Raw genomic sequence first — 27308 nt, forward strand, 5'->3', positions numbered from 1 at the left:
TGCAGCCTGCCATGCCTGAGCCTCCCACCCCCTCCGTGGGCTCCTGTGTGGCCCGAGCCTCCCCGATGAGCGCCGCCCCCTGCTCCACGGTGCCTAGTCCCATCGACCACCCAAGGGCTGAGGAGTGCGGGCGTAGGGCGCGGGACTGGCAGGCAGCTCCACCTGCAGCCCCGGTGCGGGATCCACTGGGTGAAGCCAGCTGGGCTCCTGAGTCTGGTGGGGCCTTGGAGAACCTTTGTGTCTAGCTCAGGGATTGTAAATACACCAATGGGCACTCTGTATCTAGCTCAAGGTATGTAAACACACCAATCAGCACCCTGTGTCTAGCTCAGGGTCTGTGAATGCACCAATCCACACTCTGTATCTAGCTACTCTGGTGGGGCCTTGGAGAACCTTTGTGTCTAGCTCACGGATTGTAAATACACGAATCGGCACTCTGTATCTAGCTCAAGGTGTGTAAACACACCAATCAGCACCCTGTGTCTAGCTCAGGGTTTGTGAATGCACCAATCCACACTCTGTATCTAACTAATCTGGTGGGGACGTGGAGAACCTTTGTGTCTAGCTCAGGGATTGTAAATGCACCAATCAGCGCCCCATCAAAACAGACAACTCAGCTCTACCAATCAGCAGGATGTGGGTGGGGCCAGATAAGAAAATAAAAGCAGCCTGCCGGCGCCAGCAGTGGCAACCCGCTCAGGGCTCCTTCCACACTGATGGAAGCCTTGTTCTTTCACTCTTTGCAATAAATCTTGCTACTGCTCACTCTTTGGGTCCACACTGCTTTTATGAGCTGTAACACTCATCGTGAAGGTCTGCAGCTTCACTCCTGAAGCCAGCGAGACCACAAGCCCACCAGGAGGAACGAACAACTCCAGACGCGCTGCCTTAAGAGCTGTAACACTCCCTGCGAAGGTCTGCAGCTTCACTCCTGGGCCAGCGAGACCACGAACCCATCAGAAGGAAGAAACTCCGAACACATCCGAACATCAGAAGGAACAAACTGCAGACGCGCCAACTTAAGAGCTGTAACACTCACCACGAGGGTCCGCGGCTTCATTCTTGAAGTCAGTGAGACCAAGAACCCACCAATTCCGGACACAGTGCCACTGCACTCCAGCCTGGGTGACAGCGAGACTGTCTCAAAAAAAAAAAAAAAAAAATTAGCCGACGGGCCGGGCGTGGTGGCTCACGCCTGTAATCCCAGCACTTTGGGAGGCCGAGGTGGGTGGATCACTTGAGGTCAGGAGTTCGAGACCAGCCTGGCCAACATGGTGAAACTCCATCTCTACTATAAATACAGGCAGGGCACTGTGACTCACGCTTGTGATTCCAGCACTTTGGAAAGCCAAAAGGGGCGGAGCACAAGGTCAGGAGTTCGGGACCAGCCTGACCAACATGGTGAAACTCTGCCTCTACTAAAAAAATTCGCCGGGTGACACGCACCTGTAATCCCAGCCACTCAGGAGGCTGAGGCAGGAGAATTGCTTGAATTCAGGAGGCGGAGCTTGCAGTGAGCCGAGATCACACCACTGCACTCCAGCCTGGGCCACAGAGCGAAACTCCATCTCAAAGAAAAACAAAACAAATACAAAAACTAGCCAGGCGTGGTGACACGCACCTGTAATCTCAGCTACTCGGGAGGCTGAGGCGGGAGGATTGCTTGAGTGTGGGAGGTGGAGGCTGCAGTGAGCGGTGATTGTGCCACTGCACTCCAGCCTGCCTGAGAGTATGACCCTGGTAAAAGTAAGTAATTTTTTTAAAAAAAGGACTGGGTCGGCCAGGCCCAGTGGTTCACACCTGTAATCCCAGCATTTTGGGAGCCCGAGGCAAGCGGACCACTTGAGGCCAGGAGTTCAAGACCAGCCTGGCCAACATGATGAAACCCCATCTCTACTAAAAATACAAAAATTAGGCCGGGTGCGGGGGCTCACACTTGTAACCCTAGCACTTTGGAAGGCTGAAGTGGGTGGATCATGAGGTCAGGAATTTGAGACCAGCCTGGCCAATACAGTGAAACACTGTCTCTACTAAAAATACAAAAAAAAGTTAGCTGGGCATGGTGGCAGGCACCATTAATCCCAACTACTCGGGAGGCTGAGGCAGGAGAATCGCTTGAACCCGGGAGGCGGAAGTTGCAGTGAACTGAGATGGTGCCACTGCACTCCAGCCTGAGCGACAAAGTGAGACTATCTCAAAAAAAAAAAAAAAAGCACAGGTGCAGTGGCTCACGCCTGTAATCCCAGCACTTTGGGAGGCCGAGATGGGCGGATCACGAGGTCAGGAGATTGAGACCATCCTGGCGAACACGGTGAAACTCCGTCTCTACTAAAAATACAAAAAAAATTAGCCGTGGTGGCAGGCGCCTGTAGTCCCAGCTACTCGGGAGGCTGAGGCAGGAGAATGGCGTGAACCTGGGAGGTGGAGCTTGCAGTGAGCAGAGATCGCGCCACTGCACTCCAGCTTGGGCGACAAAGCGAGACTCCGTGTCAAAAAAAATAATAATAAAAAGGACTGGGCCTGTGGTGCCCCCCTCACCCCAGGCTAGTTACAGATCTCTGGGCCAGAAGCCACGAAGGAGGCCCTGCCCTGCCCTGCCCCTGTTGGGGGTTCAGGAAAGGCCCCTAGCTAAGTGCTTCACTCACCCATTGTGACACGGGGTGAGGTGGGGACCCAGACACAAGGCTGGAGCCAGGACACCCCCTGCTGGGCACATGTGGGCACACAGTGGTCCTGGTGCAGCCAGACGGGGATCTCCCCACCTGGATATGGACCCCTACAGACCAGGGGGGACTCTGTGTCTCCAGCCGGATCCTCCCGAGGGCTCTGAAAGCCGAGGCCCAAGTGCCCAGAGTCTGGACTCTGCGTGTCCCTCTGTGCCCCGTCCTCGCTGCGTCCCGGCCGACAGCTGGCTTCTAGGAGACTCATTTAGGAAATTGGAATAGGAGAGACAGAGAAGGGCGCATCGTAGGAGAGACAGAGAAGGGTGCATGGGTGGGGGAAGGGGTGTAGCTTGTAGCTTGTACTGAATTGGGTGCCCCCCACCTGGGACAAGCTCTTCTTCCTGGATGGTGTCAGCCCCAACTCCATGTGCCCTCCACTGCTGGCCACGGCCCCTCCTTCATGCACAGCCTTGAGGGGGTGTGCTTAGCCACCCAGGCTGTCTTCTGCACCTGGCCCCAGTGGTGATTTGAGTGCTCAGGACCTGTCTCTACCCCTCCCTAGCCCAGCACAGGCAGGTGAAGCAAGCTGTGTAGGCTGGGCTAGGGACGGCTGAGGCCCCCAGCCCCCAGTTCCTATGGAGAGCCTGCCTCACAGCCCACCGGGCAGGCCCCAAGGACTCACCCCTTACTGCTCCCAGGGGCCCACTGGGAGCCTCCCCTTTTGATCTGAGCAGGCCAGTCCCTGCCTAAGCCGCTGCTGTCCCAGATGGAGGACAGGCAGGATGGGCTCTAGCAACTGCATCTCTTTTTCTTTCCTAGAAGTTAATTTCCCAAAGGGTGGGGAGAGCTGTCTTACTTCAGTTTCGGGGTGGGGGGCTCCCTATTTTGATCCCTCAAAGCTGTAACTGCAAACCCTTATCCCTTCACTTGGCAACCCAGGCCTGGTCACCAGGATAGACCCTGGGTTGTCCCTCCTGACTTCTCCCGCCCCATCACCAGGGGTCTGAGGCGGACGCTGGAGGAGAGGCAAGCACAGACACAGAGGCAGCCATTTCTCTTTACAACAACCTTTATTTCCAGCCCTTGATACTGCTCGGATGCTGGTGGAGGCCCTTAGCTCCGCCCAGCAGGCTCTGTGCCGCCTCCCCGCAGGCGCAGATTCATGAACACCGTGCTCAGGGGCTTGAGGCCGTACTCCCCCAGCGGGAGCTGGTCCTCCAGGGGCTTCCCCTCGAAGGTCAGCCAGAACAGGTTGTCCTGCACACCCTCCTGCCGGCTCACTTGCTGCTTCAGGTGGGCCACGGTCTGCGTCAGCTGTACCTCGTAGGTGCTGCTGCGGCCCTTGTCATTCCTCACCAGGATGCTCAGAGGTTCATCGCATTTGTCCACCACCAGTAGGACCGTGCTGCCGGGGCCCAGGCCCTGGCTGGCAAGGGGGACCCTGTCCTGCAGCGCCGCGCCGCTTGGGTGGACAGCCAGACGCTGCTGGAAGGCGTGCACGCCGATCTTCTGGGTGATCTGCGCCTTCAGCTCTGACACCGACATGGAGTTGCTCAGGGACACCTGGAACTCGTTGCCCGCCAGCATCTTCACCTTCAGGTCCCAGCCCTGCAGGCATCACACAGGCTCAGAGACTGCGGCACCAGTCCCAGGCCCACCACACACAAGGCACTGGCTGCAGGGTGAGCTCCTGTGCCCAGGGACAGTGCTCCCTCCTGTCTGTCCTCTCCATCCTGTCAGCAGGGACCCCAGGCACAGAAGTCACTGAGGGGTCATTACTAGAAGGCCAGCTGCCCACAGCCATCCCGTGGCCTCCCTTTACCTGCTAGGGTGCCCCTCTGTGCCCCACCCTGAGGATCTCAGGGGTGACCTGCTTTCAGGAGAACACTTAGAACCTGGCCAAGCTCTGAGCAGCTCCACTCTCCCTGCACCCCTGGGAGACCTTGGCTGGGGGAGGGAGAAGAAAATTGGCTGGCACAGAGCCCACCTCCCCCCACCTGTGACATCTGCCTTACCATGGCTGTGGGCTGTGGGCCACGGCACGAGCTCCTGTACTGGCAACGATGAGTTCGCTGCCTCTCAGCCGCCGGCTCCCGCAGGCAGCACCCGGCCCTATTTATAAGCCTGAGCCGCACACGTCAGGGGGCGTGCCGGCGAGCCTGCGCCGGTGGCCAAATTTGGCTTCAGTTTCGGTTTCCTTTTCCCGAGGCATGCCCCAGAGTGAGCAGAAGAAACAAAACAGGATGACCGAAAGATAGGGAAAAGCGGAAGTGGGGGTGGACAGGGTCGCAAAGGCACCGTCAGGGCCGGGGACTCCGGACCGCGGACGGCATCCCCACCCCCACCCAACACCCTGGAAACACCTAAATATCGCGCATTCCGGATCCTTCACAAGATGCACTCGTGGACTAATGGTTTCATTTTCCATTTACCAACTTGCAAAATTAGTAAACTTGGAAAACATCCCCATGGTTAATTGACAAACAAGAACTCCAAACTACCCAGAGATAACAACACTTGGTTTAGGGCAGTATTTGCTCAGATTGGTGTTTTTATGTTGTTTTTGTGTTTTTGAGACAGGGTCTCACTCTGTCGCCCAGGCTGGAGTGCAGAGGCACGATCTCATCTCATTGCAACCTCTGCCTCCCAGGCTAAAGCGATCCTCTCACCTCAGCCTCCCACGTAGCTGGGACCACAGGGGTGCACCACCAGGCCCGGCTAATTTTTTGTATTTTTAGTAGAGATGGGGTCTCGCCATGTTGCCCAGGCTGATCTCAAACTCCTGGGCTCAAGTGATCCACCTGCCTCGGCCTCTGAAAGTGCTGGGATTACAGGCGTGAGCCACTGCACCCGGAGCCTCAAATTGTTTTTTAATAAAAGAGACCTATCTTTTATTTTCTACAAAAATGAACTCTGGGACACTATTGAGAAAATGAAAAGACAATCCATAGAATGGGAAGAAATATTTGCAAATTATCTATCTGATGAGGGCATAGCATCCAGGACATATAGAGAACTCTTACAACTCAATAAAAAATAAAAATAAAAAAAAAGGCAACTCAATTTTCAAATGGCCAAAAGACTTCAATAGACATTTCTCCAATGACATAGAAACGGCTGTAAAGCGGTGCTCAACATCATTATTAATTGGGGAAATGCAAATCAAAACCCCAGTGAGATGCTATTTCCTACTAGTATGACTGTAATAATAAAAATAAAGGACAGGCTGGGTGCGGTGGCTCACGCCTGTAATCCCAACACTTTGGGAGGCTGAGGCAGGCGGATCACCTAAGGTCAGGAGTTTGAGACCAGCCTGGCCAACATTTTTAGTAGAAACCCCATCTCTACTAAAAATACAAAAATTAGCTGGGCGTGATGGTGCACGCCTGTAATCCCAGCACTTTGGGAGGCTGAGGCAGGCAGATCACCTGAGGTCAGGAGTTCAAGACCAGCCTGGCCAATATGGTGAAACTCCGTCCCTACTAAAAATGCAAAAAATGCGAAAAATTAGCTGGGCATGGGCTGGGCGTGGTGGCTCACACCTGTAATCCCAGCACTTTGAGAGACCGAGGTGGGTGGATCACCTGAGGTCAGGAGTTTGAGACCAGCCTGGCCAACATGGTGAAACCCCGTCTCTACTAAAAATACAAAAATTAGCTGGGCATGGTGGTACACGCCTGTAATCCCAGCTACTTGGGAGGCTGAGGCAGGAGAATCCCTTAAACCCAGGAGGCAGAGATTGTGGTGAGCCAAGATTGCACCAATGCACTCCAACCTGGGCAACAGAGCAAGACAGTCTCAAAAAATAATATAAAATGAACATAAAGGACAGTAACAAGCATTGGTGTATACACAGAGAAGCTAGAATCCTGGTACATGCATTGCTGTTGAGAATGTAAAACAGTGTGGCCACTGTGATGCTCAAAATGTTAAACAGAATTATCGGTAACCCAGCAGTTCCACTTCTAGGCATGTGTCCAAAAGAATTGAAAATAGGTGTTCAAATACTTGTATACAAATGTTCGTGGCAGCACAGTTTACAATAAACAAGTAGCGGAAATGGAGCGCACGTCCATCAGTGATGGATGGACACACAAAGTGTGGAATGTCCACACAACGGAATATTATGCAGCCATGAAAAGGACTGAGGCACTCCTTCATGTGAAAGAACCTTGAAAACACTATGCTAAGTAGAAAGAGCCAGACACAAAGGCCACAGTGTTGATTCCATTCACTGCAGGGGAAACGACCAGAACTGGCAGGGCCACAGCCACAGGAAGCCGACCCCGTTACCGGGGGCCAGGGAGGGGGAGTCGGGGGTGATTGCTTCAGATCCACAAGCCCCTTTGGGGGTGATAATGTTTCAGAACTCCACAGAGGTGATGGTTGGACAACGTGGTAAATAACTAACGCCACGGGATTACATTCTTTAAAATGGTTAGTTTTATGTTATATGAATTTCACATCAATAAAAAGCAAAGGTGAAAAGGCCTCACCATACTTTCACCATTTTGTAACCTGCTTCATTCATGCAACAGTGTATCATAAACATCTAACCAGGCCAGGCGGCTCATGCCTGTAATCCCAGCATTTTGGGAGGCTGAGGCGGGCGGATCATTTGAGATCAGGAGTTCAAGACCAGCCTGACCTACATGGCGAAACCCCATCTCTACTAAAAATACAAAAAAAAAAAAAAAAAAAAAAAAGGCCAGGTGCAGTGGCTCACGCCTGTAATCCCAGCACTTTGGGAGGCTGAGGCAGGCAGATCACCTGAGGTCAGGAGTTCAAGACCAGCCTGGCCAATATGGTGAAACTCCGTCCCTACTAAAAATGCGAAAAATGCGAAAAATTAGCTGGGCATGGGCCGGGCGTGGTGGCTCACACTTGTAATCCCAGCACTTTGAGAGACCGAGGTGGGTGGATCACCTGAGGTCAGGAGTTTGAGACCAGCCTGGCCAACATGGTGAAACCCCGTCTCTACTAAAAATACAAAAATTAGCTGGGCGTGGTGGTGGGCGCCTGTAATCCCAGATACTTGGGAGGCTAAGGCAGGAGAATCACTTGAGCCCTGGAGGCAGAGGTTGCAGTGAGCCAAGATCGCATCACCGCACTCCAGCCTGGGTGAGAGAGCGAGACTCTGTCTCAAAAAAAAAAAAAAAAAAAAACCCAAAAAACAAAAACATGCATCTATCCGTGTTGGTGGACACATCTGTGCAGGCTGTTTTAACAACTGCATGTTTCCCATGGAATAATGAGCCTGTTACAGCACAGAGTTAATTTAGTTAACCAATCCCACATCATTGAATACTTAGGTTGTTCCCAAATTGTCGTTGTTACGCACAGCACATAACAAGAGAAGGACAGCTAAGACTCAGTAATAAACAAATAAATAAAATATTTAAATAAGATTCAAATAAATAAATAATTTTTAAATAAACAAGTGTAAGAGTGAAAAATCAACATATTCTGAATATGAATCCTGGCCCTTCCCCATCTCCCAGCAAATCTCAGGGGTCACCAAAATTGTTAGCATCTAAAAACCAAAGATGAGGCGGGGTCGTGGCTCACGCCTGTAATCCCAGCACTTTGGGAAGATGAGGCGGGCAAATCACTTGAGGTCACGAGTTCAAGACCAGCCTGGCCAACATGGTGAAACCCCATCTCTACTAAAAATACAAAAATTAGCCAGGTGTGGTGGCGCACACCTGTAGTCCCAGCTACTCGGGAGGCTGAGGCAGGAGAATTGCTTGAGACCTGGAGTTGGAGGTTGCAGTGAGCTGAGGTCGCGCCACTGCACTCCAGCCTGGGCGACAAGAACAAGACTCTGTCTCAAACAAACAAACAAACAAACACCACAGTCCCAGGACTTTGGGAGGCCGAGGCAGGCAGATGGCTTGAGCCCAGGAGTTTGAGACCAGCCTGGGCAACATGGTGAAACCTTGTCCCTGCAATACATAAAAAAATTGGCCAGGCGTGGTGGCGCACACCTGTAGTCCCAGCTACTTTGGAGGCTGAGGTGGGAGGATAGCTTGAACCCTGGAGGTGGAGGTTGCAGTGAGCTGTGATCGCACCACTGCACTCCAGCCTGGGTGACAGAGTGAGACCCTGTCTCAAACCAAACCAAACCCAAGCAAAACAAAAAAAAAAACCCAGGATTTTCTATTTATTTTTATCATTTTAGATGCCCTGTTAAACATGGTATATGTTTCCTGATTTCTTTTCTTTTCTTTTTTTTGAGACGGAGTCTTGCTGTGTTGCCCAGGCTGGAGTGCAGTGGTGCGATCTCGGCTCACTGCAAGCTCTGCCTCCAGGGCTCAAGCAATTCTCCTGCCTCAGCCTCCTGAGTAGCTGGGACTACAGGCACCCGCCACCACGCCTGGCTAATTTTTTGTATTTTTAGTAGAGACAGGGTTTCACCGTGTTACCCAGGATGGTCTCGATCTCCTGACCTCGTGATCCGCCCACCTCATCCTCCCAAAGTGTTGGGATTACAGGCGTGAGCCACCGTGCCCAGCCCATTTCCTGATTTCTTAATGCTGACGTACGGTGCTAGAATCTTCCTTTTCTTTTGGTTACTTTATCCCATCTCTGCCAGTTGTCTTCCTGCTTCGACAGAACCAACCCAAGGCACAGGCACCGAGGAAGGTGACTAGACCTACAGTCACTTGCTTCAGTTCCCTGGGGTTGCTGAACAATATACCACAAACTGGGTGTTAAACTTCACACCACAGAAATGTATTCTCTCATAGTTCTCCAGGCCAAAAGCCCAAAATTCATGTGGACTAAATGACCAAGATTGTCAGGCTGGTTAAAAACAAAAAACAAAAACAAAAAAAATCAGGCAGGGCATGGTGGCTCACATCTGTAATTTCAGCACTTTGGAAGCAAAGCCTAGAGGATTGCTTGAGCCTGGGAGTTTGAGACCAGCCTGGGCAACATAGTGAGACCCCACCTCTAAAAAAAAAAAATAGCCAGGCATGGTTGTGTGTGCCTGTGCCTGCAGTCCCAGCTACTCAGGAGGCTGAGGCACAAGAATTGCTTGAACCCGGGAGGCAGAGGATGCGGTGAGCCGAGATTGCGACACTGCACTCCAGCCTGGGCAACAGAGCAAGACCGTGTCTCAAAAATAAAATGAAACAAAACGCCAGGCGCGGTGGCTCACACCTGTAATCCCAGCACTTTGGGTGGATCACCTGAGGTCAGGAGTTCAAGACCAGCCTGGCCAACACAGTGAAACCCCGTCTCTACTAAAAATGCGAAAAATTAGTGGGGCTTGGTGGCAGGTGCCTGTAATCCCAGCTACTCGGGAGCCTGAGGCAGGAGAATTGCTTGAACCCGGGAGGCAGAGGTTGCAGTGAGCCGAGATCATGCCATTGCACTCCAGCTTGGGGGACAAGAACGAAACTCCGTCTCAAAAAAAAAAAAAAAAAAAAAAAAAGAAAGGAACAAAACAAACAACTGGCTCTATGTGGCTTCCAGAGACAAGAATCATCTGAAACATAAAGACACAGGAAGTTTGAACATCAAGCAATGGAAAGAAGCATACCACACAAATATTAAGTAAAAGGAAGCAGGTGTAGATATATTACCAATGTCATTAACATATTACCAATGTCATTAACATATTAACAAAGATCATGGAAGAAAGCATAATAGACACAGGAGGTCCCATAACGATAAAAGCTTGAGCCCCCTCCCCTACCTTCCCTTCCCTTCTCCGCCATCGCCATCATCTGTGGTGGACCCCGCTTCTCGCCGTGTCTTCTCACCAGACTTTCAGAATTAAGCGATTCCTGGCCAAGAAGCAAAAGCAAAATCGTCCCATTCCCCAGTGGATTCAGATGAAAACTGGTAATAAAATCAGGTACAACTCCCAAAGGAGACACTGGAGAACAGCCGAGCTGGGTCTGTAAGAATTGCGTGGGAGATGGCACACATATTTATGCTGAAGGTCATACCTGAAGGTCTCAATCGCGTTACCATATCAAGCTGGAAATGTCACCACGATCTGGAGAGTTGAACATGTTTTATTAGGAGTAATTTTTTTCTTTTTTCTTTTCTTTTTCTTTTTGAGACAGAGTTTGCTCTTGTTGCCCAGGCTGGAGTGCAGTGGCGCGATCTTGGTTCACCATAACCTCTACCTCCCGGGTTCAAGCGATTCTCCTGCCTCAGCCTCCCGAATAGCTGGGATTACAGACATGCACCATCACACCCGGCTAATTTTCTTTCTTTTTTTTTTTTTTTTTTGAGACGGAGTCTCGCTCTGTCGCCCAGGCTGGAGTGCAGTGGCGCGATCTTGGCTCACTGCAAGCTCCGCCTTCTGGGTTCACGCCATTCTTCTGCCTCAGCCTCCCGAGTAGCTGGGGCTACAGGCACCCGCCACCACGCCTGGCTAATTTTTTGCATTTTTAGTAGAGATGGGGTTTCTCCGTGTTGGTCAGGCTGGTCTCGAATTCCCAGCCTCAGGTGATCTGCCTGCCTCTGCCTCCCAAAATGCTGGGATTACAGGCGTGAGCCACTGCACCTGGCCTGGGGATCTATTTTTTCTCTCTGAATCTGTTATGAATGCTTTGGTTGGTTGGGTTCAGTAATAAACATGTGAGACCTTTCATTTTTTTAAAAAAGGGTTGAGCTCAATAGTAAATTAATTTCAAACTTGTGTGCATTCAATAACATAGTCACACAATATATAACTTCTAGTTACAAACTTCAATATTCTACTTATGATGTAGGAAATCTTAACAGCTGCTTACAAGGAAGCCTTTGGTTAATATTTGGGCTCACTTACAAACTAACTTAAACTTCCTTAAACCTTTTTTTATACAGGATCACTAATGTTGGATATATGGATATATGTGTGTTTTTTTTTTTTTGAGACGGAGTCTCGCTCTGTCGTCCAGGCTGGAGTGCAGTGGCATGATCTCAGCTCACTGCAAGCTCCACCTCCCAGGTTCACGCCATTCTCCTGCCTCAGCCTCCCGAGTAGCTGGGACTACAGGTGCCCGCCACCACGCCCGGCTAATTTTTGTATTTTTCGTAGAGATGGGATTTGACTGTGTTAGCCAGGATGGTCTTGATCTCCTGACCTCGTGAACCACCCACCTCGGCCTCCCAAAGTGCTGGGATTACAGGCGTCAGCCACCGCCGCCGGCCAAGGCAGGCAGATCACGAGGTCAGGAGATCTAAAAATACAAAAAATTAGCTGGGTGTGGTGGCGGGCACCTGTAGTCCCAGCTACTTGGGAGGCTGAGGCAGGAGAATGGTGTGAACCTGGGAGGTGGAGCCTGCAGTGAGCCAAGATCACGTCATTGCACTCCAGCCTGGGTGACAGACCGAGCCTCAAAAAAAAAAAGTTATTTTTTGAGACAAGGTCTTGCCCTGTCACCTCGGCTAGAGTGCTGCGATGTGATTGTGGTTCACTGCAGCCATCTGGCTCAAGCGGTCCTCCCCAATTGGCCTCCCACAGAGCTGGGATGACAGGCATGAGCCACCGTGTCCAGCTTTGATTTTATTTTTAAGCCCTTTAACTATCTGGCAACAATAAAAATCGCCCCAAGACTGGTCGTAACCACTTATACCTGCGTGCCCTGGTCCAGACCACAGCAGCCTTTCACGCGGGCTCCTGTGGACACGTCCAGGTGGTCCTGCTACCATGCTGACCCCACAATCTGCTCTTCACCCAGTCGCCAGGCTGATCCGCACAAAACCTCCCACAGCTCTCCTTACCTCTCGGGGCAACCAGCCGGGCCTCGGTTCCCACATCGTGGCCTCTGGCCTCTCCCAGTGTCCCCTCCGGTCACCCTACAACTGCCCCCCATCCCAGGCTCTTGGCTCCAAAGCCTGGGCCTCTGGGCCATGCCTGGCGTACACAGGCACGCTCTCACTCCAGCCCGTCCTCGGCCCTCCATCCTCCACACATCCCCAACGCCTTCCTCCATCCTCCACACATCCCCAACGCCTTCCTCCATCCTCCACACATCCCCAACGCCTTCCGCCGTCCTCCGCCCTCCACACATCCCCGCCGCCCTCCACACAGCCCCGCCGTCCTCCACACAGCCCCGCCGTCCTCCACACAGCCCCGCCGTCCTCCACACAGCCCCGCCGTCCTCCACACAGCCCCGCCGTCCTCCGCCCTCCACACATCCCCACCGTCCTCCGTCCTCCAGTAACTGCTGCCAGGGTCTTTCTCCCTCACCAGAACGTTAGTTCGCTGCTACACCTGCCTTGTATGTTTAATGAAACTAAATGTAAAATGTAGACATGTGCTGAATGGTAAGTTCTCAAACATTCTGATTTCTTCCCCCCTTTCTCTTTTTTAAACAGCGATGGGGTCTCACTAGATGCAACCACTTACCCAGGGTGATCTTGAACTCCTGGGCTCAAGTGATCCTCCCTCCTCAGCCTCATTCTGATTTCTTAATAAATTCAATAACATCTTCCAGTCTTTCTCCTTAAATGATAAACCTAAATGGTTTGTTTGAGACGGAGTCTCGCTCTGTTGCCAGGCTGGAGTGCAGTGGTGCGATCTCGGCTCATTGCAACCTCTGCCTCCCGGATTCAAGTGATTCTCCTGCCTCAGCCTCCTGAGTAGCTGGGACTACAGGCGCGTGCTACCACACCCAGCTAATCTTTGTATTTTTAGTAGAGACGGGGTTTCACCATGTTGGCCAGGCTGGTCTCCAACTCCTGACCTCAGGTGATCCACCCACCCCGGCCTCCCAAAGGGCTGGGGTTACAGGTGTGAGCCACCGTGCCTGGCGATAAACCTAAATGTTTTATTCAGTGTGCATTTGAATTTAGAATCTTGAGGCGCATCTGCTAAAACACTCCCAAGTGTAAAAACTCTGAGTCTGATTTATTACAACTTGAACTAGGTGTGATTGACACACACAAGCTGCATCTATTTAATGTGTAATTTAATGAGCTCTGATGTAGGCACCTGGTAACCCGTCAAACACGGGTCTTCGTGCTTCGTCGCGTCTCTACACGTCTCTACGTGACCCTCACCCGTGGAGGATCACGCCAAAGCTTCCTGCCTTCCCGAAGAGCCAGGGTGATCTCAGGTGGGTGGGCCCCATCAGGGTCCGAGGCCTGGGCCAGGTGCAGGGTGACTTGGCGCCCTGGACTCTCAGGGAGGCTTGAGCCTTGCTCAGGTTGGCTGTTGCAGGGGTCTGGACTCATCCATCTGGAGGAGTCTACCAGCCTGCAGCCCACTCCTTCGCTCTCATTCAAATCCAGACCTTTCCCCGCCTCCCCATCTGGCCAGTCACCACTCCTCAGCCACTGCCCTGGATGGCATCTGATTGACTCATGGCTCCTGATGACACGTGGACTTTGGTTAGAGCTTGAAGGTCACTCCGATGACACGGCTGGGCCTCCGCCTGCCCCACGGGACAGGATGGGCTGGGAAACCCCACAGGGGCACCATGGCGGTCTGAGAAAGTCACACCGAGCCTGTGATTCCCTGTGGCCAGTGGATGACGACCCGGAAACATGTCATCGGAGACACTGGGTTGGCCGCCTTTCCTAAGAAACATGGATTGTTGACGTCCAAGGCTGGGCTGATTACACAGGCAGCCCCTCCCCTCCAGATCCCATGGGGAGGAGCCTCACCCTGTCTCTCCACCTGGGACCAGGAAGGCCGAGCTGCCACCACCTGACCTGGGCCACAGCCTCGCACTGCTGGATCCCATCTTACTGGGCCCGAGACTCCCCACCCACTTGGCAGGCATGTCACCCCCCAGCTGCAGCCCCCGTAAGGGCTTCCTGGGACAGCAGGACCTGGGACGGAGCGGAGGGTCCCACTCCACACGGCAGGCCCAGTGGGCCACTTAGAGTCGCCTGGTGTCTGGTGGGCTTGGCCCCCAGGGAGGGGGTCTGCAGGTTAGAAGCATGCCTCTGGCTGCATCAGGGAGGACAGAGTGGAGGGGCAGGCCCATGACCAGGGAGGGCTGCTGTTCCAGCCAGGGGGAGGCACCCAGCTGGGGAGGGGTTGCGGGTACGTGGAGCCTGGCGCACTGGACAAGAGGGACCCTCTTAGACCTAAAGGACCTGGCAGGGGACGTGGGAGCTGCACACCTTTGGGGAGCAGGGGGCCCAGAAGCCCTGAGCCGGATACCTGACCCTACACAGCCACGGGCAGGGCCCCTGCGCTGGGCCACGCATGCCCCTCCGCCTGGGGCAGTCACCGGGTGTGAGGTCGACCCTCGGCTGGCTTCAGAAAACTCCGACCCACTGGAGACCCAGGCCCAGCTGTCCTGGGGGCACTGCTGCGGGGGGCACTGCTGCGGGGGCACTGCTGCGGGGGCTAGGGCTTGGCCATACCAGGCTCCCTAAAGTCCCTGCCACTAAATGACACTTTCATCCCGGCCTTCCCAGGGCCGGCAGGGCAGATAAACCCAGGGGGCTCATCAGGCAGCCCTGCTCCTGCGAGGGGAGGGCAGAGGCAGGCGGTGGAGGGGAGGAGGGGTCAGTGTGTTCTTCGACTCCTCTGGAATCTGGCTGCTGTGACTTGCTTTGGCCGATGGAGCGCGGTGGAGATTTTACTACGTGCGTTCTGGACCCTGGCCTCAAGAGTCCCCAGGCTTCCACTTTGCCCTCCTGGAACGCCGGCCGTGTGTTAGGAGGAAGCTGACCGAGGGTGGGTAGGATTCCAGGCCGCACGGCTCTGGCAGAGCCCGGCAGCTGAGGGACAGCAGCCCCGGGTGTCCAGCATGGCTCCACTTGTGCCCTTCCCATCCAGCTGACCTTGGCCCAGGGCCGCAGGCTGTGAGAGTCCCCAGGAAGCTGCTGGCACCGCCCTGATCCCCGCTACGGGGATAGGCAGGTGGTGCATAAGCCACCAAGAAGGTCGGGATTCCACACGGGCTGTGGTCTGCCCACATGAACAGGAAGGAGGGAGGGTGAGGGGTAGACACAATGGCCGGCCAGATAGGCTTCTCTTGATAAGGAGAGAACAGACAGGGGACGAGGAAGCCGCAGATGCAGGCTGTGCACAAAGACTGCAGATCTCAGGGCTGGCGGACAGCAGAGGCGGAAGCTGGGAGGGGGGCAGAGAGAGTGGAGAGGCTGGACCGTGGAGGGGTGCATTTGGGAGAAAGGACCCAGTGGGGTAAGTGGGGAGGGGACGGGACCCCTGCAGGAGAGGAAGTCAAAGTTGGAGAATTGCTGGTGTGGATTTTGAAGGCATGGCCGGGAGAGTGACAGGGAGCAGGTGTCCCCTCCTGCAGGAAAGGGGTGTCGATGACTTCAACACAGTGAGGTCTGGTCACAAAGCAGGGGTGGTTTTGGTGGAAAAGGAAAGCAGTCTGGGAGTGCCAGTGAGGAGGGACAAGGGCACCCACCTCGTCCTGGTGCAGCAGAGAGAAAAGCAGCGCCTGCCGGGAGCAGGAACGGGCTCAGAGGGCATCCCAGACAGGCAGGGTGGGGAGACCCCAGCACCATCCCGCTTGGAGACACAGCTCCCACCGGGGCTGAGAAGGCATGCAGGTGGGGTGGCAGTGGCACCAGCCTGGTGCTGCTGCTTCTGCCTGAGTCCTGGTCTCTCTCCTGCAGCCTGGATTCCTGCAGCCCTGGCCTTCTGTCACTACAATCCCAGCAAACACCCAGGAACAGCTCTGTGCCCAACTCAGCTCTCCGGGAGAGAAACCCACATCGACCCCAGCCTTGGTTCCTCGGTGGCTTTGGCCCCAGCTGCCAGAGTGCACAGCCCGCTGCCTTGGGCAGGAGTTGGGGACCACGCTGAGGACCGCCGGCAGGGGGTGGCTACAGGTCTCTGATGTCAGTAGTGGGTGTGTGAGGGGGTGCTGAGGGCTGTGGCGAGATGGCAGCCGCCACCTCTGGGTCAGAGGTTGGGAGGGGAGGTCACGGCCAGCACCTCGCAGGCCTTTTGGGGACACTGGCTGGGGTCATGGAGTGCGGCCACAGTGGCCCAATGTGAGGAGACCCCCCACGAGGCTAAGCCCCCCAGGTCCAGCCTAGAAGACACCCTGGTTTCCCCCACAGGCTCCCCACTGGCACATGAATGTCCTCATCATTCACCCCCCTTAGCTAACACGGGGCCGTGCAGATGCCCTGGGGCCACCCGCCATTTGGAGCTTGACCCATTCAGGGCCAGGAGGTCGGCTGGATTTCAGTGGCTCCCAAGAAGCACCGGTTAGATGGGGAAGAGGGGAGGGGAAGTCGCTGAGCCTCTGTCTCTGTGGGAGAGAGGAAGGGATCAGTGAGGAGGGAGCAGCGGTGAGGAGGGAAGGGTCACTCTCCCTGGGTCAGGGCCCCAGCCCACCTCCACTATTCCAGTCTTGAGTGCCGCACCACAAACCACCCCAAAACAGCAGGCTCAGCAACCACCCTCCTGTGTGCGGGCGGCCTTGGAACAGGGCGCACTGGGACCTGGGCCGGAAGCTGCTCAGGAGTCTGGAATCGGGTGCCGATTCCTCCACGGGGCCTCTCCTTGAGGCCGGGGCGTGCTCCCTCCCAGCACAGCAGCTGGGTTCCAAGAGCGACTGTCCCAGGACAGTGAGGTACGCATGGCGTCTTCCAAGTCAGCCTCAGAAGTCATGTCCTGCCAAACACCCCATTCTTCCTGGCTGAGGCTGTCACAGAGTCTCAGGTAGAAGGCATTTCAAGGTATGGGGATGGGAGATACTGTCACGGCTGTCTCTGAAAAACGCAACCTGCCCCCAACCAGGGTGTCGGCACCATCCCGGGCTGCAGCCCAGGATCCACCCCCACACTCAGAGCAAGGGAACCCTGAGGCCCCTACCACAAATCAAGGCCAGATTCGAGAGGCAGGGAGGGGACCATCAGAGGCCAAGGGCACAGACCCAGAGAGACAGACACACAGACGGGTGCTGTCCTGTGGCAAAGACGGTGGGAGGAACACAGGCCCCGGAGACCCTGGAGTGGGCTCCCTGGTGGGGGGCGGAGGGGGGTCTCTTCCTCTCCAGAAGAGCAGAGGCAAGTGCTGGGGGCCCCTCCTGCCTCTGCTCAGTGAGGACCCCAACTGCTGCCCGGGGGCAGGAACCCTGGCAGATGGGCGTGGGTGCTCACTATGAGTTGGACACCGTCAGTGGCTTTAAAAGTAGAATCTCCTGGCCAGGCACAGTGGCTCACACCTGTAATCCCAGCACTTTGGGAGGCTGAGGCACACGGATCACCTGAGGTGGGGAGTTTGAGACCAGCCTGACCAACATGGAGAAACCACATCTCTACTAAAAATACAAAAATTAGCCAGGTGTGGCAGCACATGCCTGTAATCCCAGCTACTCCAGAGGCTGAGGCAGGAGAATCGCTTGAATCCAGGAGGCAGAGGTTGTGGTGAGCCCAGATCGTGCCACTGCACTCCAGCCTGAGCGACAAGAGTGAAACTCCGTCTCAAAAAAGAAAAAAAAAAAAAGTAGAATCTCCTATTAAGACCAGCCTGGCCAACATAGGGAAACCCTGTCTCTACTAAAAATACAAAAAACTAGCCGGGCGTGGTGGTGCATGCCTGTAATCCCAGCTACTTGGGAGGCTGAGGCAGGAGAATCGCTTGAACCCGGGAGGCAAAGGTTGTGGTGCCACTGCACTCCAGCCTGGGCAACAGAGCGAGATGCTGCCTTAAAAAAAAAAAAAAAAAAAAAAAAAAGTTAGCTCCCTTTTACAGACGAGGAAACAGGTACAAGGAGGGGAAGCGAACCCATCTAACAACCAGTGAGGGAAAGATCAGCCCCGGCCACGCTTGGCAAGGAGGAGGCTCACGCCTGTAGTGCCAGCACGTTGGGAGGCCGAGGCAGGAGCATCGTCTCAGGCCAGGAGTTCGAGACCAGCCTGGGCAACACAGGGAGATCCCTGTCTCTACAAAAAAATAAAAATAAAAAAGAACAACGATTCTCAGGCCCCTCCTTCTATCCTGAGCTCTCTGCCTGTCGGGGGACTGGGGAAGGCCCACAGCCCTCCCAAATCCCTTCCCGAGTCGGGGCCCAGGGGCTGGGGAGATTCAGGCCGGCAGCTCCCCTGGGATGACCCCCAGCAGGAGGCGGTGGCGACTGCGGCCACTGGGGGCGCTCGCGGGCTTTCCCGCCCTGGCCCAGCGCTCAGTCCGGGGAGGGACGCGTGACCGGGACACCATCCACCCCACCTCCTGGGTTACGGGGCCGGTCCGAGCCTCTCCAGCGCCCAGGCGCCCGCAGAGGGGTCGGGGCAGGAGAGCCGGGGCTTAAGTGCTCGCGGGGCCACCTCCGAGACGCCCGCCCAGCCCCCGCGGCTTTCCCCAGTCGGCGAGGAGCGTGGATAGCCTCTCGGCGGAGAGGGCGCCACCCCCGCTCCCGCCTCACAGCCCCCCAGAGGCGCGCGCCCCTGTGCAAGCGGCGGGGTGTGGGGGGCGCCTCAGGGGGACCGCGGAGGGCCGGGGTCAGCGCCGCGAAGAGGGCGCCTTCCCGCATGGGCCGCAGGACTTTGCTTGGGGCCAGATTAGACGTGGGGTCCGAGGGGAGGGGAGGCTTCCGAACAGAAACCCCGGGTCCAGGTGCCCGGGCAGGGGCGAACCTGCCAATCAGCCGACTCCCTGGCTCAGAAAAGCTCCCCAAAAGGTTCCCCGACCCCCTCCCCGACCAGAAGCTCCCGGTTCTCACTGGTCTAGCTCCCCCTCCCTACTTCCCTCGTCTCTGCGCCCCCCTCGCACCCTGGGAATACCACGCCCTCCCTTGAGGCTCCCCCCTGAGGACCCCCCACCCCGCAGAAGCCTTTGGGACCACCCGTTGGAAAGAAGACTTTTGTCCACCCAGGCCACCCACCTAATTCGGTTCTCTTACAACGGCGTGACTGCTGAGCCTGCCATGTGCCTCCTGCCCGGATTAAAAGCCCGGGAGGGTCTCCACACCCGGGCCCAGGCCCGGCTCTCCAGGGGGCTCAGGAAGCCTCCGCTGCACGGACGCGTGAGGCCGCCAGGGACCCCGAGTGCGGAAAGGACCAGCGTGCCCCGCAGCGGCATTCGAAATAAAAACAGCAAACACGAAAATAACCACAGCCCTGTTTTACGCATCCTGCCCCTTTGCAGTTATATTAACAGCGGCCCCTCATTTTTCTGTGAGCCCCACTTTGCTGCTGCTGAGTTCGCCAGCCGGTCACCTGGAAGCACGTGGCGACACGGGCCACATGACGTCACCCCAGCAGGCTTGCGTCATCGCCCCGGGTGCCTGGTGACGTCACCAGCCCGCTCGCGTCACGCGCACGTTCTGCTCCTCTTGGTCCTGCCCGGCCCGTGCCAGCACCGGCCGTGCTCTGTGGGGTCACCCGTGCGCCCCTTCGCCGTCCGCTGACTCCGCCCTCCCGCTTGCCGACCCGGCCGCCGACCTTCCCCCAGCTCTGTCGCTTCCAAGGCTTTCTCCAGCCCTCCGTGCTCCAGGCCGCACACCTGACGGTGGGACCCCCGGAGGCCGAGCCGGTGTCGGATCAAACTCGGAGACCGAGCAGGGCCCACACCGGGACCGGAGGGGGGGCGGGCGGAGGAAGCCAAGAGGCTCGAGACCGAGGCTCGCCCACCCCTCGGCGCCGCCGGACCCTGCGCCACTGGGGAAATTTCCTTCCCGACTTCCCGCGCGGCCAGCCCCAGCTCCGTCCAGCCCCGGCTCCCGGCCCCCTGGGCGGGAGAGTGAGCCCCGAGACTCCGCCCAGCTCCGGGGATCCCGGTACCCGTTCGCCCCCAGCGGCCCCTCCCGGCGCGTTGCTCGGCCCTGGCTGCATCGGGGGGCGCGGGATCACCCGGTCCTGTCCCCAGCGGTGTCGGAGGGGGGCGCGGGCGGGGGCCCCGCATGCCTTTGTCGCCCGCGGAGAGGCCGCGCCCGGAGCCGAGGCGTGACTGACAGCGGGCGGGGGAGGAGCGCGGCCGCCGATTGGCTGGAGCGAGTGTGGGAAAGAATGCGGAGCCGGGTTCACACACCCCGCGGCGGCGAGGCCTTATATAGGGGAACGGCCTGAGGCGCGCGCGGGCCTGGAGCCGGGACCCGCCCCAGGGGCTCGGATCGTCGCGCGCTCGCCGCTCGCCCGCCAGCCCGCCCGTGGTCCCTGGCGGCGCGCTCCACCCGGCACGGGGAGGCGCGGGGCGCGCCATGGCCGCAGACACGCCGGGGAAACCGAGCGCCTCGCCGATGGCAGGAGCGCCGGCCAGCGCCAGCCGGACCCCAGACAAGCCCCGGAGCGCGGCCGAGCACCGCAAGGTGGGGTCCCGGCCGGGCGTGAGGGGGGCGACCGGGGGGCGGGAGGGACGGAGGAACGCGGGACTCAGCCGGTGCCCGACCCGCAGTCCTCCAAGCCGGTCATGGAGAAGCGGCGCCGAGCGCGCATTAACGAGAGCCTCGCTCAGCTCAAAACCCTCATCCTGGACGCCCTCAGAAAAGAGGTAAGTCGGGGGCGAAGGCCCGAGACCCGGAGTCTGGGGCGCAGCTGACCTGGACCTCCCGCCTATCCCCGCCCCCAGAGCTCCCGCCACTCGAAGCTGGAGAAGGCGGACATCCTGGAGATGACGGTGAGACACCTGCGGAGCCTGCGTCGCGTGCAGGTGACGGGTGAGGCGCGGGCGGCGGCGGCTTGGAGGCGGGGGGAGGGCGCGGGACCCCTGGGACCCGGCACCGACCTCTCCTCCTGTGTCGCTCCCGCAGCCGCGCTCAGCGCCGACCCCGCCGTCCTGGGCAAGTACCGCGCCGGCTTCCACGAATGTCTGGCGGAGGTGAACCGCTTCCTGGCCGGCTGCGAGGGCGTCCCGGCCGACGTGCGCTCCCGCCTGCTGGGCCACCTGGCAGCCTGCCTGCGCCAGCTGGGACCCTCCCGCCGCCCGGCCTCGCTGTCCCCGGCTGCCCCCGCAGAGGCCCCAGCGCCCGAGGTCTACGCGGGCCGCCCGCTGCTGCCATCGCTCAGCGGCCCCTTCCCTCTGCTCGCGCCGCCGCTGCTGCCGGGTCTGACCGGGGCGCTGCCCGCCGCCCCCAGGGCGGGGCCGCAGGGCCCGGGTGGGCCCTGGAGGCCGTGGCTGCGCTGAGGCTGTGGCCCTGGGACTGCATCGGAGGCGGCGCCCCGTTCTAGGGCCGCGGCCTTTGCCGAGACTGTAGCAGAGAATACGTATTTATTATTCCAGAGTCCGCGTCACGAGTTTTCCTTTTTTTGTCTGGGTGAAGAGTTGACTTTGGGACCGCCCCGCAGCCACGCCGCGCCGGGGTCCCGCCCTCCTCCCAGGGCCGCGGTCCGCAAGTGTCTGGGGGCGTCGGGCGGGCCCGGGGGGCAGGCTGGGGCGGGACCGAGGGCTGAGGGCGATCCCTCCCCTCCGCGCCCTCCCCTCCTCCGCGCCCTCCCCCCATCCCCTCCGCGCCCTCCCCACTCCGCGCCCTCCGCTCCCCTCCCCTCTCCCCCTCCCCTCCGCTCCCCTCCCCTCTCCCCCTCCCCTCCGCGCCCTCCCCCCCCTCCGCGCCCTCCCCTCCCCCCTCCCCTCCGCGCCCTCCCCTCCCCCCTCTCCTCCGCGCCCTCCCCTCCCCCCTCCCCCTCCCCTCCGCGCCCTCCCCTCCCCCCTCCCCCTCCCCTCCGCGCCCTCCCCTCCGCATCCCTGCAGCCCCGCACGCGCACGCGCCCTCTGCCCCCGCGTTGGGTTTGCCTCGCTCTGCGGTGGCGGCTGTGAGGGGTCCCCCCGGAGGCTCAGGTGGGAAGCTGAACGTCCCTGAGTGCCCAGAATCTTCCCCGTGCTGGAAGGCGGTCGCGCAGCATCGCCGGACAAGTTACTTTTCAGAGGCCTCTTTCCCGACTCCCAGTCCCCGGACCGCGGAAGGCGGAGGCTGCGGTCCTGAGCCGCGCTGGGATGAGGGCGGCCGCCCTTGGCCCTGAAGACGCCCGCTGGGTTCTGTTAGGTGCAGAGCTGCCCGTGCCCACCGCAGACCTCTCCCCCAGGCGTCTGTGCGGGGAGGGCCTGGCGGGAGCGCGCGCGGGTCCGAGCTGGGCTGTGGACACCGAGTGCCGGGGCCACGGACGTCGCTCACGAGGGCGGCGGCCCTGCCCGCAGCCTCCCCTGCCCCGGTAAGGGAGGTTCCGCCTCCCCAGTGGGTGAGGACTGGGGGCTCCTCCCTCATAGCCCCGAGCACCACCGAGTTACCAGGCAGCGCCGGGCGTTCCCCTGAACCACCGCCGCGGTCGCCATCCCGGTCCTGTGTTGGGGGGGGGGGTGGCCCGGCACAGATCGAGGCACTCAGCCGAGGCAGAGGGTCTCTCTCTCAGCCGAACCGAGGGTCATTTCCCAACTGGGGCTGTGTTCACCGGGGCCCACGGGAGGCGAGTGAGCCGTCCCACCAGCGCTGGCCCTCCAAGGCTCCAGTCTGTGTCTCCATCAGGAGCCCCCTGGGCCCTCCAGGACACAGCCGTGCACAGCTTGTAGGAGCCTCCCAGGCCTGGCAAGTCAGGCCACCCCCGGCCTCTGGCTGCCCTGCCCCCTCCCTGAGCTCCGAGGGCCAGGCCAGTGACCCTGGGCGGGATAGCATTGGGCTGGGGGCCCCACCCTTGGTCCCACCAGCAGTCGTACCCCAGGGGTCCTGGTCCCAGGGGGGCCTCAAAGTAGCCCTTCTCCTTGGGAGCTTGACACCCCGTGAGGGAGGCCTCCTTCTCCTTGGGAGCTTGAGACCCTGTGAGGGAGGCCTCCTCAGCACGGGAAGGGACGGTCTTCTTGGGGGCAGCTGGAAGGTCAGAGTGGCCGGGGGAGGGGAGCTGCTCAGAGAAGGCATCAGTGCAGAAGGGGAAGGAGGGCCTGGGGCAGCGAAGCTGGGAGTGTGGGGAGGAGCTTGGGGTAGGAGGGGCACCCCACAAAGTCACCCGGGCTGTGGGTCCTAAGAGGGCAGGGCATCTCTCCACCAGGCTCTGGCCTTGAATGTCCTCTCCACTGTGGCTAAAGGGCCCTGCATAGCTGTCCAGGGACCACTCAGGTTCTGGGGGAATCACAGTTCTTGGGCAGTGCCTTCACAGTCTGGGTTCCTTTGTGCTCCACACCACCTGCCCTGCTGACTTCTCCCCCGACTTTCCTCCTAACTTGTGGTCCATCCCATCTGCCACAGGCTCGGTGGTGCGTCATCCGGGCCCAGCTGGACGGGGCTCCAGAGGACAAGTGCTGAGTGTCAAGAAGCTCTGTCCTCAGCACCCAAAACAGGGAAATGGACCCACAGGGACCTAATCCATCCATTTGAATGACAGAGCTGGGAGGTTTGGGTTAGACTAGGGAGGTCTCAGGAAACACAGCCTGAGGGGCCGGGCTGGACGGGCAGCATAGGGGCTGTCCTGGGCTCCCCCTCAGGCTGCCCCCTTCTCAGAGCCCCCCTCGGGCCTCGGGGAGCCAGCCTCTACTTACACCCAGCCAGAACACCCACCAGAACCTGCTTAGGCACGCGAGGGTTCTTTCTGCCCTCCCCACCCTGCGTCCTGTGGCCCCAGACGTGGGGTGCCCCCTCCCGTGGGGGTCCTTTCTGCCCCTCCCCACCTCAGGTGGCGGCCGCTCAGCAGCTGGGGTCTGGCCCAGTCCCCCGTCCCTGCCCCTCCCCAGCGATTTTTATCTTGGCTTTTGGTTTTCTGCTGAATAATAGATGAAAGTCGTCTTCTCGGTGGAGGGGGTGTGGCTGGCGGCCCCTGGTCACTTCCAGTTCATCTCCCACTGCCTCCTTGATGAGGACCACGGGTCAATAAATGTTTGCTGAATTCCTTTGCCTCTGGGATGTCTGGGCTGTGTGTGTCTGGGCTTGTCTGCTGTGGGGGGAATGGGGCAACATAACCGCAGATCACAGGCTTTTGAAATCCGGAGAACCTCAGTCCCTGTGGTGACCGAAGTCTAGGCCAGGCGCTGCGAAGTTAGGGATGGGGGTGGGGCTGGGGCTGCCTGGAGCCGGGGCTTGTGAGAGGTGAGGCCGAAGCTCGCCCTGCCAGGTCCCTGTGCTCACCTGGGTCCCAGCCTCCTCTGGCTCCCCTGGCTCCAGGACTGTCTCCTCACCATGCCTGGCTGCTGCCCCACTGCCCCCTGGAGCCCCAGGGCTGTACCCACCTCGGACGCAGCCAGGGCAAGGGCCCTGGGGTGGCAGCCTCCCTGATGTCCCACTGGCCCCTCCTGGCATTCATGCCTCAGTGTCCTGAGGGTCCAGTGGTCTGCAGAGTCAGTAGTGTCCTGCCAAGGTGACGGGCTGAGAGTGAGACCCTGTCTCAGAAAAAAAAAGAAAAGAAAATCAGTTGACTGTAAATGTGAGGACCTATTTCTGAACCCTCAATTCTTTTCCAGCGATCTATACATCTATCCTTGTTCTATTATCAATCGCACTGCCTTCTTGATGACTGTAGCTTTGTAGTAAGGTTTTCTTTGTTAGGTTGGGTTTTGTTTTGTTTAGACAGAGTCTCTGTCACCCAGGCTGGAGTGCAGTGGCACAATCTCGGCTCACTGCAACCTCCGTCTCCCGGGTTCAAGCAATTCTTCTGCCTCAGACTCCCGAGTAGCTGGGATTACAGGCACCCACCATCATGCCTGGCTAATTTTTGTATTTTTAGTAGAGACGGGGTTTCACCTTGTTGAAGCTAGGCTGGCCTAGAACTTCTGACCTCAAGTGATCTGCCTGTCTTGGCCTCCCAAAGTGCTGGGATTACAGGCTTGAGTCACCGCACCCCGCCTACTCTCAGGCGTTTCTTTATAGCAATGTGAGAATGAACTTACAGTCAGCCTGTAAGCTCAGCATGGAGCGTGGAGAGAGGAAGGTGGTGAGCAGAGGAAGGCAGTGGCATCTGAGCCATTGGGCTCACTCTGACCTGGACAGGGCAACGGGTGTGGGGGACCCTGGGGGTAGGGACAGGCGGAGCTGGGGCAGCTTTCCTCTTCTGGGACTGACTCCAGTTACATGTATATCAGTTGAAGTTGTCCCACAGCTCACTCTTCTTCTATTTGTCAGTTGCTTTTTTTTTGAGATGGAGTCTCGCTGTGTTGCCCAGGCTGGAGTGCAGTGGTGTGATTTGTTAAAGACCATTCTTTCCTCCATCGAATTGTCTTGGCACCTGTGTTGAAAAATCAGTTGCCTGTAGGCCGGGCACAGTGGCTCACACATGGGATCCCAGCACTTTGGGAGGCTGAGGCGGGCGGATCACCTGAGGTCAGGAGTGCAAGACCAGCCTGGCCACCATGGTGAGACCCCGTTTCTACTAAAAATACAAAAATTAGCTGGGTGTGGTGGCGGTGCTTGTAGTCCCAGCTACTTGGAAGGCTGAGGCAGGATAATTGCTTGATCCCAGGAGGCGGAGGCTGCAGTGAGAGCAGAGATCTTGCCACTGCACTTCAGCCTGGGGGACAGAAAAGAGGCTCAATTGGCTTGTGTTTCTGCAGGCTGCACAGATAGCATGGTGCTGGCACCTGCTCAGCTTTTTTTTTTTTTTTTAGACAGTCTTGCTCTGTTACTCAGGCTGGAGTGCAGTGGCATGATCTCAGCTCACTGCAACTTCTGCCTCCTGGGTTCAGCAATTCTCTTGCCTCAGCCTTCCGAGTAGCTGGGATTACAGGCATGCGCCACCACTCTAGGCTAATTTTTGTATTTTTAGTAGAAATGGGGTTTCACCATGTTGTTCAGGCTGGTCTTGAACTCCTGACTTCAAGCAATCCACCCACCTCGGCCTCCCAAAGTGTTGGGATTACAGGCGTGAGCCACCGTGTCTGGCCCTGCTCAGCTTTTGGGGAGACCCCAGGAAACTTCCAATCCTGGCAGAAGGAGAAGAGGGAGCAGGCAGGTCACATGGCCAGAGCAGGAGCTAGACGGGGTGGGGGTGGGGGGTGCGGCGCCACCTACTTTTAAACACCAGATCTTCTGCGAGCTCACTTACTAACCCAAGGACTGTACCACGGCGGGGGGATGGTGCTAAACCATTCATGAGAAACCCGCCCCCATGGTCTATACCTCCCACCAGGCCCCACCTCCAACACTGGGGATTACAGTTCCACGTGAGATTTGGGTGGGGAGTTCGGCATGAGATTTGGGTGGGGAGTTCGGCATGAGATTTGGGTGGGGAGTTCGGCATGAGATTTGGGTGGGGAGTTCGGCATGAGATTTGGGTGGGGAGTTCGGCATGAGATTTGGGTGGGGACACAGATCCAAACCATATCACTGACTGTGGCGTGTGCCAAAGACACCAGATGGCAGGGCTGGCAGTGCTCCAGCATAGGACCCTCCAGCTGCCGATCCCCCCCAACCATGGCCTCTTAAGCCCCAGGCCCAGTGGCACCCTTGGTCTTGGCCCTCCCAGCCCCGGTCAGGGACGCGCTCTGCTGGCTCTGGCCAAACTTCCTCCTTCACATGCACCGGGAGGAGGCGCGAGCTGTCGGCGGAGACGCCTGGGGACCAAGACATCATGTCGTTGTGCACCTTCTGTTTCTCCAGTTCGGCTTTAGGAAAAGAGGAAGCTCCATCAGCATGTCCCCAGGAAGCTGGTTTGTTGGGGAAGGGGTGAAAGCAGCACTCCAGGAGATGGCCCATGAATCTACTATGTGAGATTTTGGCTGGACTTTTCCTGACCAAGCCAGGGGCTTAATGTTACCAAGCAGGTTGCAGGCAGAAGGCTGTCACCTGCTTGACAGAAATCCTTGGGGCAAATGCCATCTCCATGTGGGGGCAGCAATGAAAGCATGAA

General features: G+C 57.8%; 3 protein-coding genes and 1 long non-coding RNA gene across 5 annotated transcripts; 2 read left to right on the forward strand and 2 right to left on the reverse strand.

Annotated features, from left to right (window-relative positions):
- Positions 1–3714: 3714 nt before the first annotated feature.
- Positions 3715–5196, reverse strand: ISG15 (ISG15 ubiquitin like modifier). The gene is made up of 2 exons (XM_054445912.1): positions 4679–5196; positions 3715–4271 (listed from the first exon to the last, which is right to left on the reverse strand). Exons 1-2 carry the CDS (start codon positions 4679–4681, stop codon positions 3777–3779), a joined length of 498 nt encoding a protein of 165 aa, XP_054301887.1. The 5' UTR covers positions 4682–5196; the 3' UTR covers positions 3715–3776.
- A 5215-nt stretch (positions 5197–10411) lies between these two features.
- On the forward strand, positions 10412–10576 carry LOC129008940 (large ribosomal subunit protein eL39-like; the record flags this gene model as incomplete). The annotated part of the gene is made up of 1 exon (XM_054441494.1): positions 10412–10576. A coding segment is annotated over one exon (165 nt), but the record flags the coding sequence as incomplete, so codon positions are not given.
- A 2923-nt stretch (positions 10577–13499) lies between these two features.
- Positions 13500–21411, reverse strand: LOC134739086 (uncharacterized). Its single transcript, XR_010125581.1, has 2 exons — positions 21277–21411; positions 13500–14189 (listed from the first exon to the last, which is right to left on the reverse strand). It is a non-coding gene; the product is annotated as an uncharacterized LOC134739086 (long non-coding RNA).
- On the forward strand, positions 19869–21772 carry HES4 (hes family bHLH transcription factor 4). 2 transcript variants are annotated; one of them, XM_054445922.2, is made up of 4 exons: positions 19869–20860; positions 20947–21042; positions 21121–21208; positions 21302–21772. In XM_054445922.2, the coding sequence occupies exons 1-4, from the start codon at positions 20753–20755 to the stop codon at positions 21673–21675; spliced, it is 666 nt and encodes a 221-aa protein (XP_054301897.1). In that variant the 5' UTR covers positions 19869–20752; the 3' UTR covers positions 21676–21772. The 2 variants fall into 2 exon arrangements, with proteins under 2 accessions (XP_054301897.1, XP_054301903.1); XM_054445928.2 differs by lacking the exon at positions 20947–21042 and having other exon boundaries at positions 20609–20860.
- Positions 21773–27308: the final 5536 nt, after the last annotated feature.

The sequence above is a fragment of the Pongo pygmaeus genome, chromosome 1 (assembly GCF_028885625.2).
Source record: "Pongo pygmaeus isolate AG05252 chromosome 1, NHGRI_mPonPyg2-v2.0_pri, whole genome shotgun sequence".
In the NCBI taxonomy this organism is placed as follows: domain Eukaryota; kingdom Metazoa; phylum Chordata; class Mammalia; order Primates; family Hominidae; genus Pongo; species Pongo pygmaeus.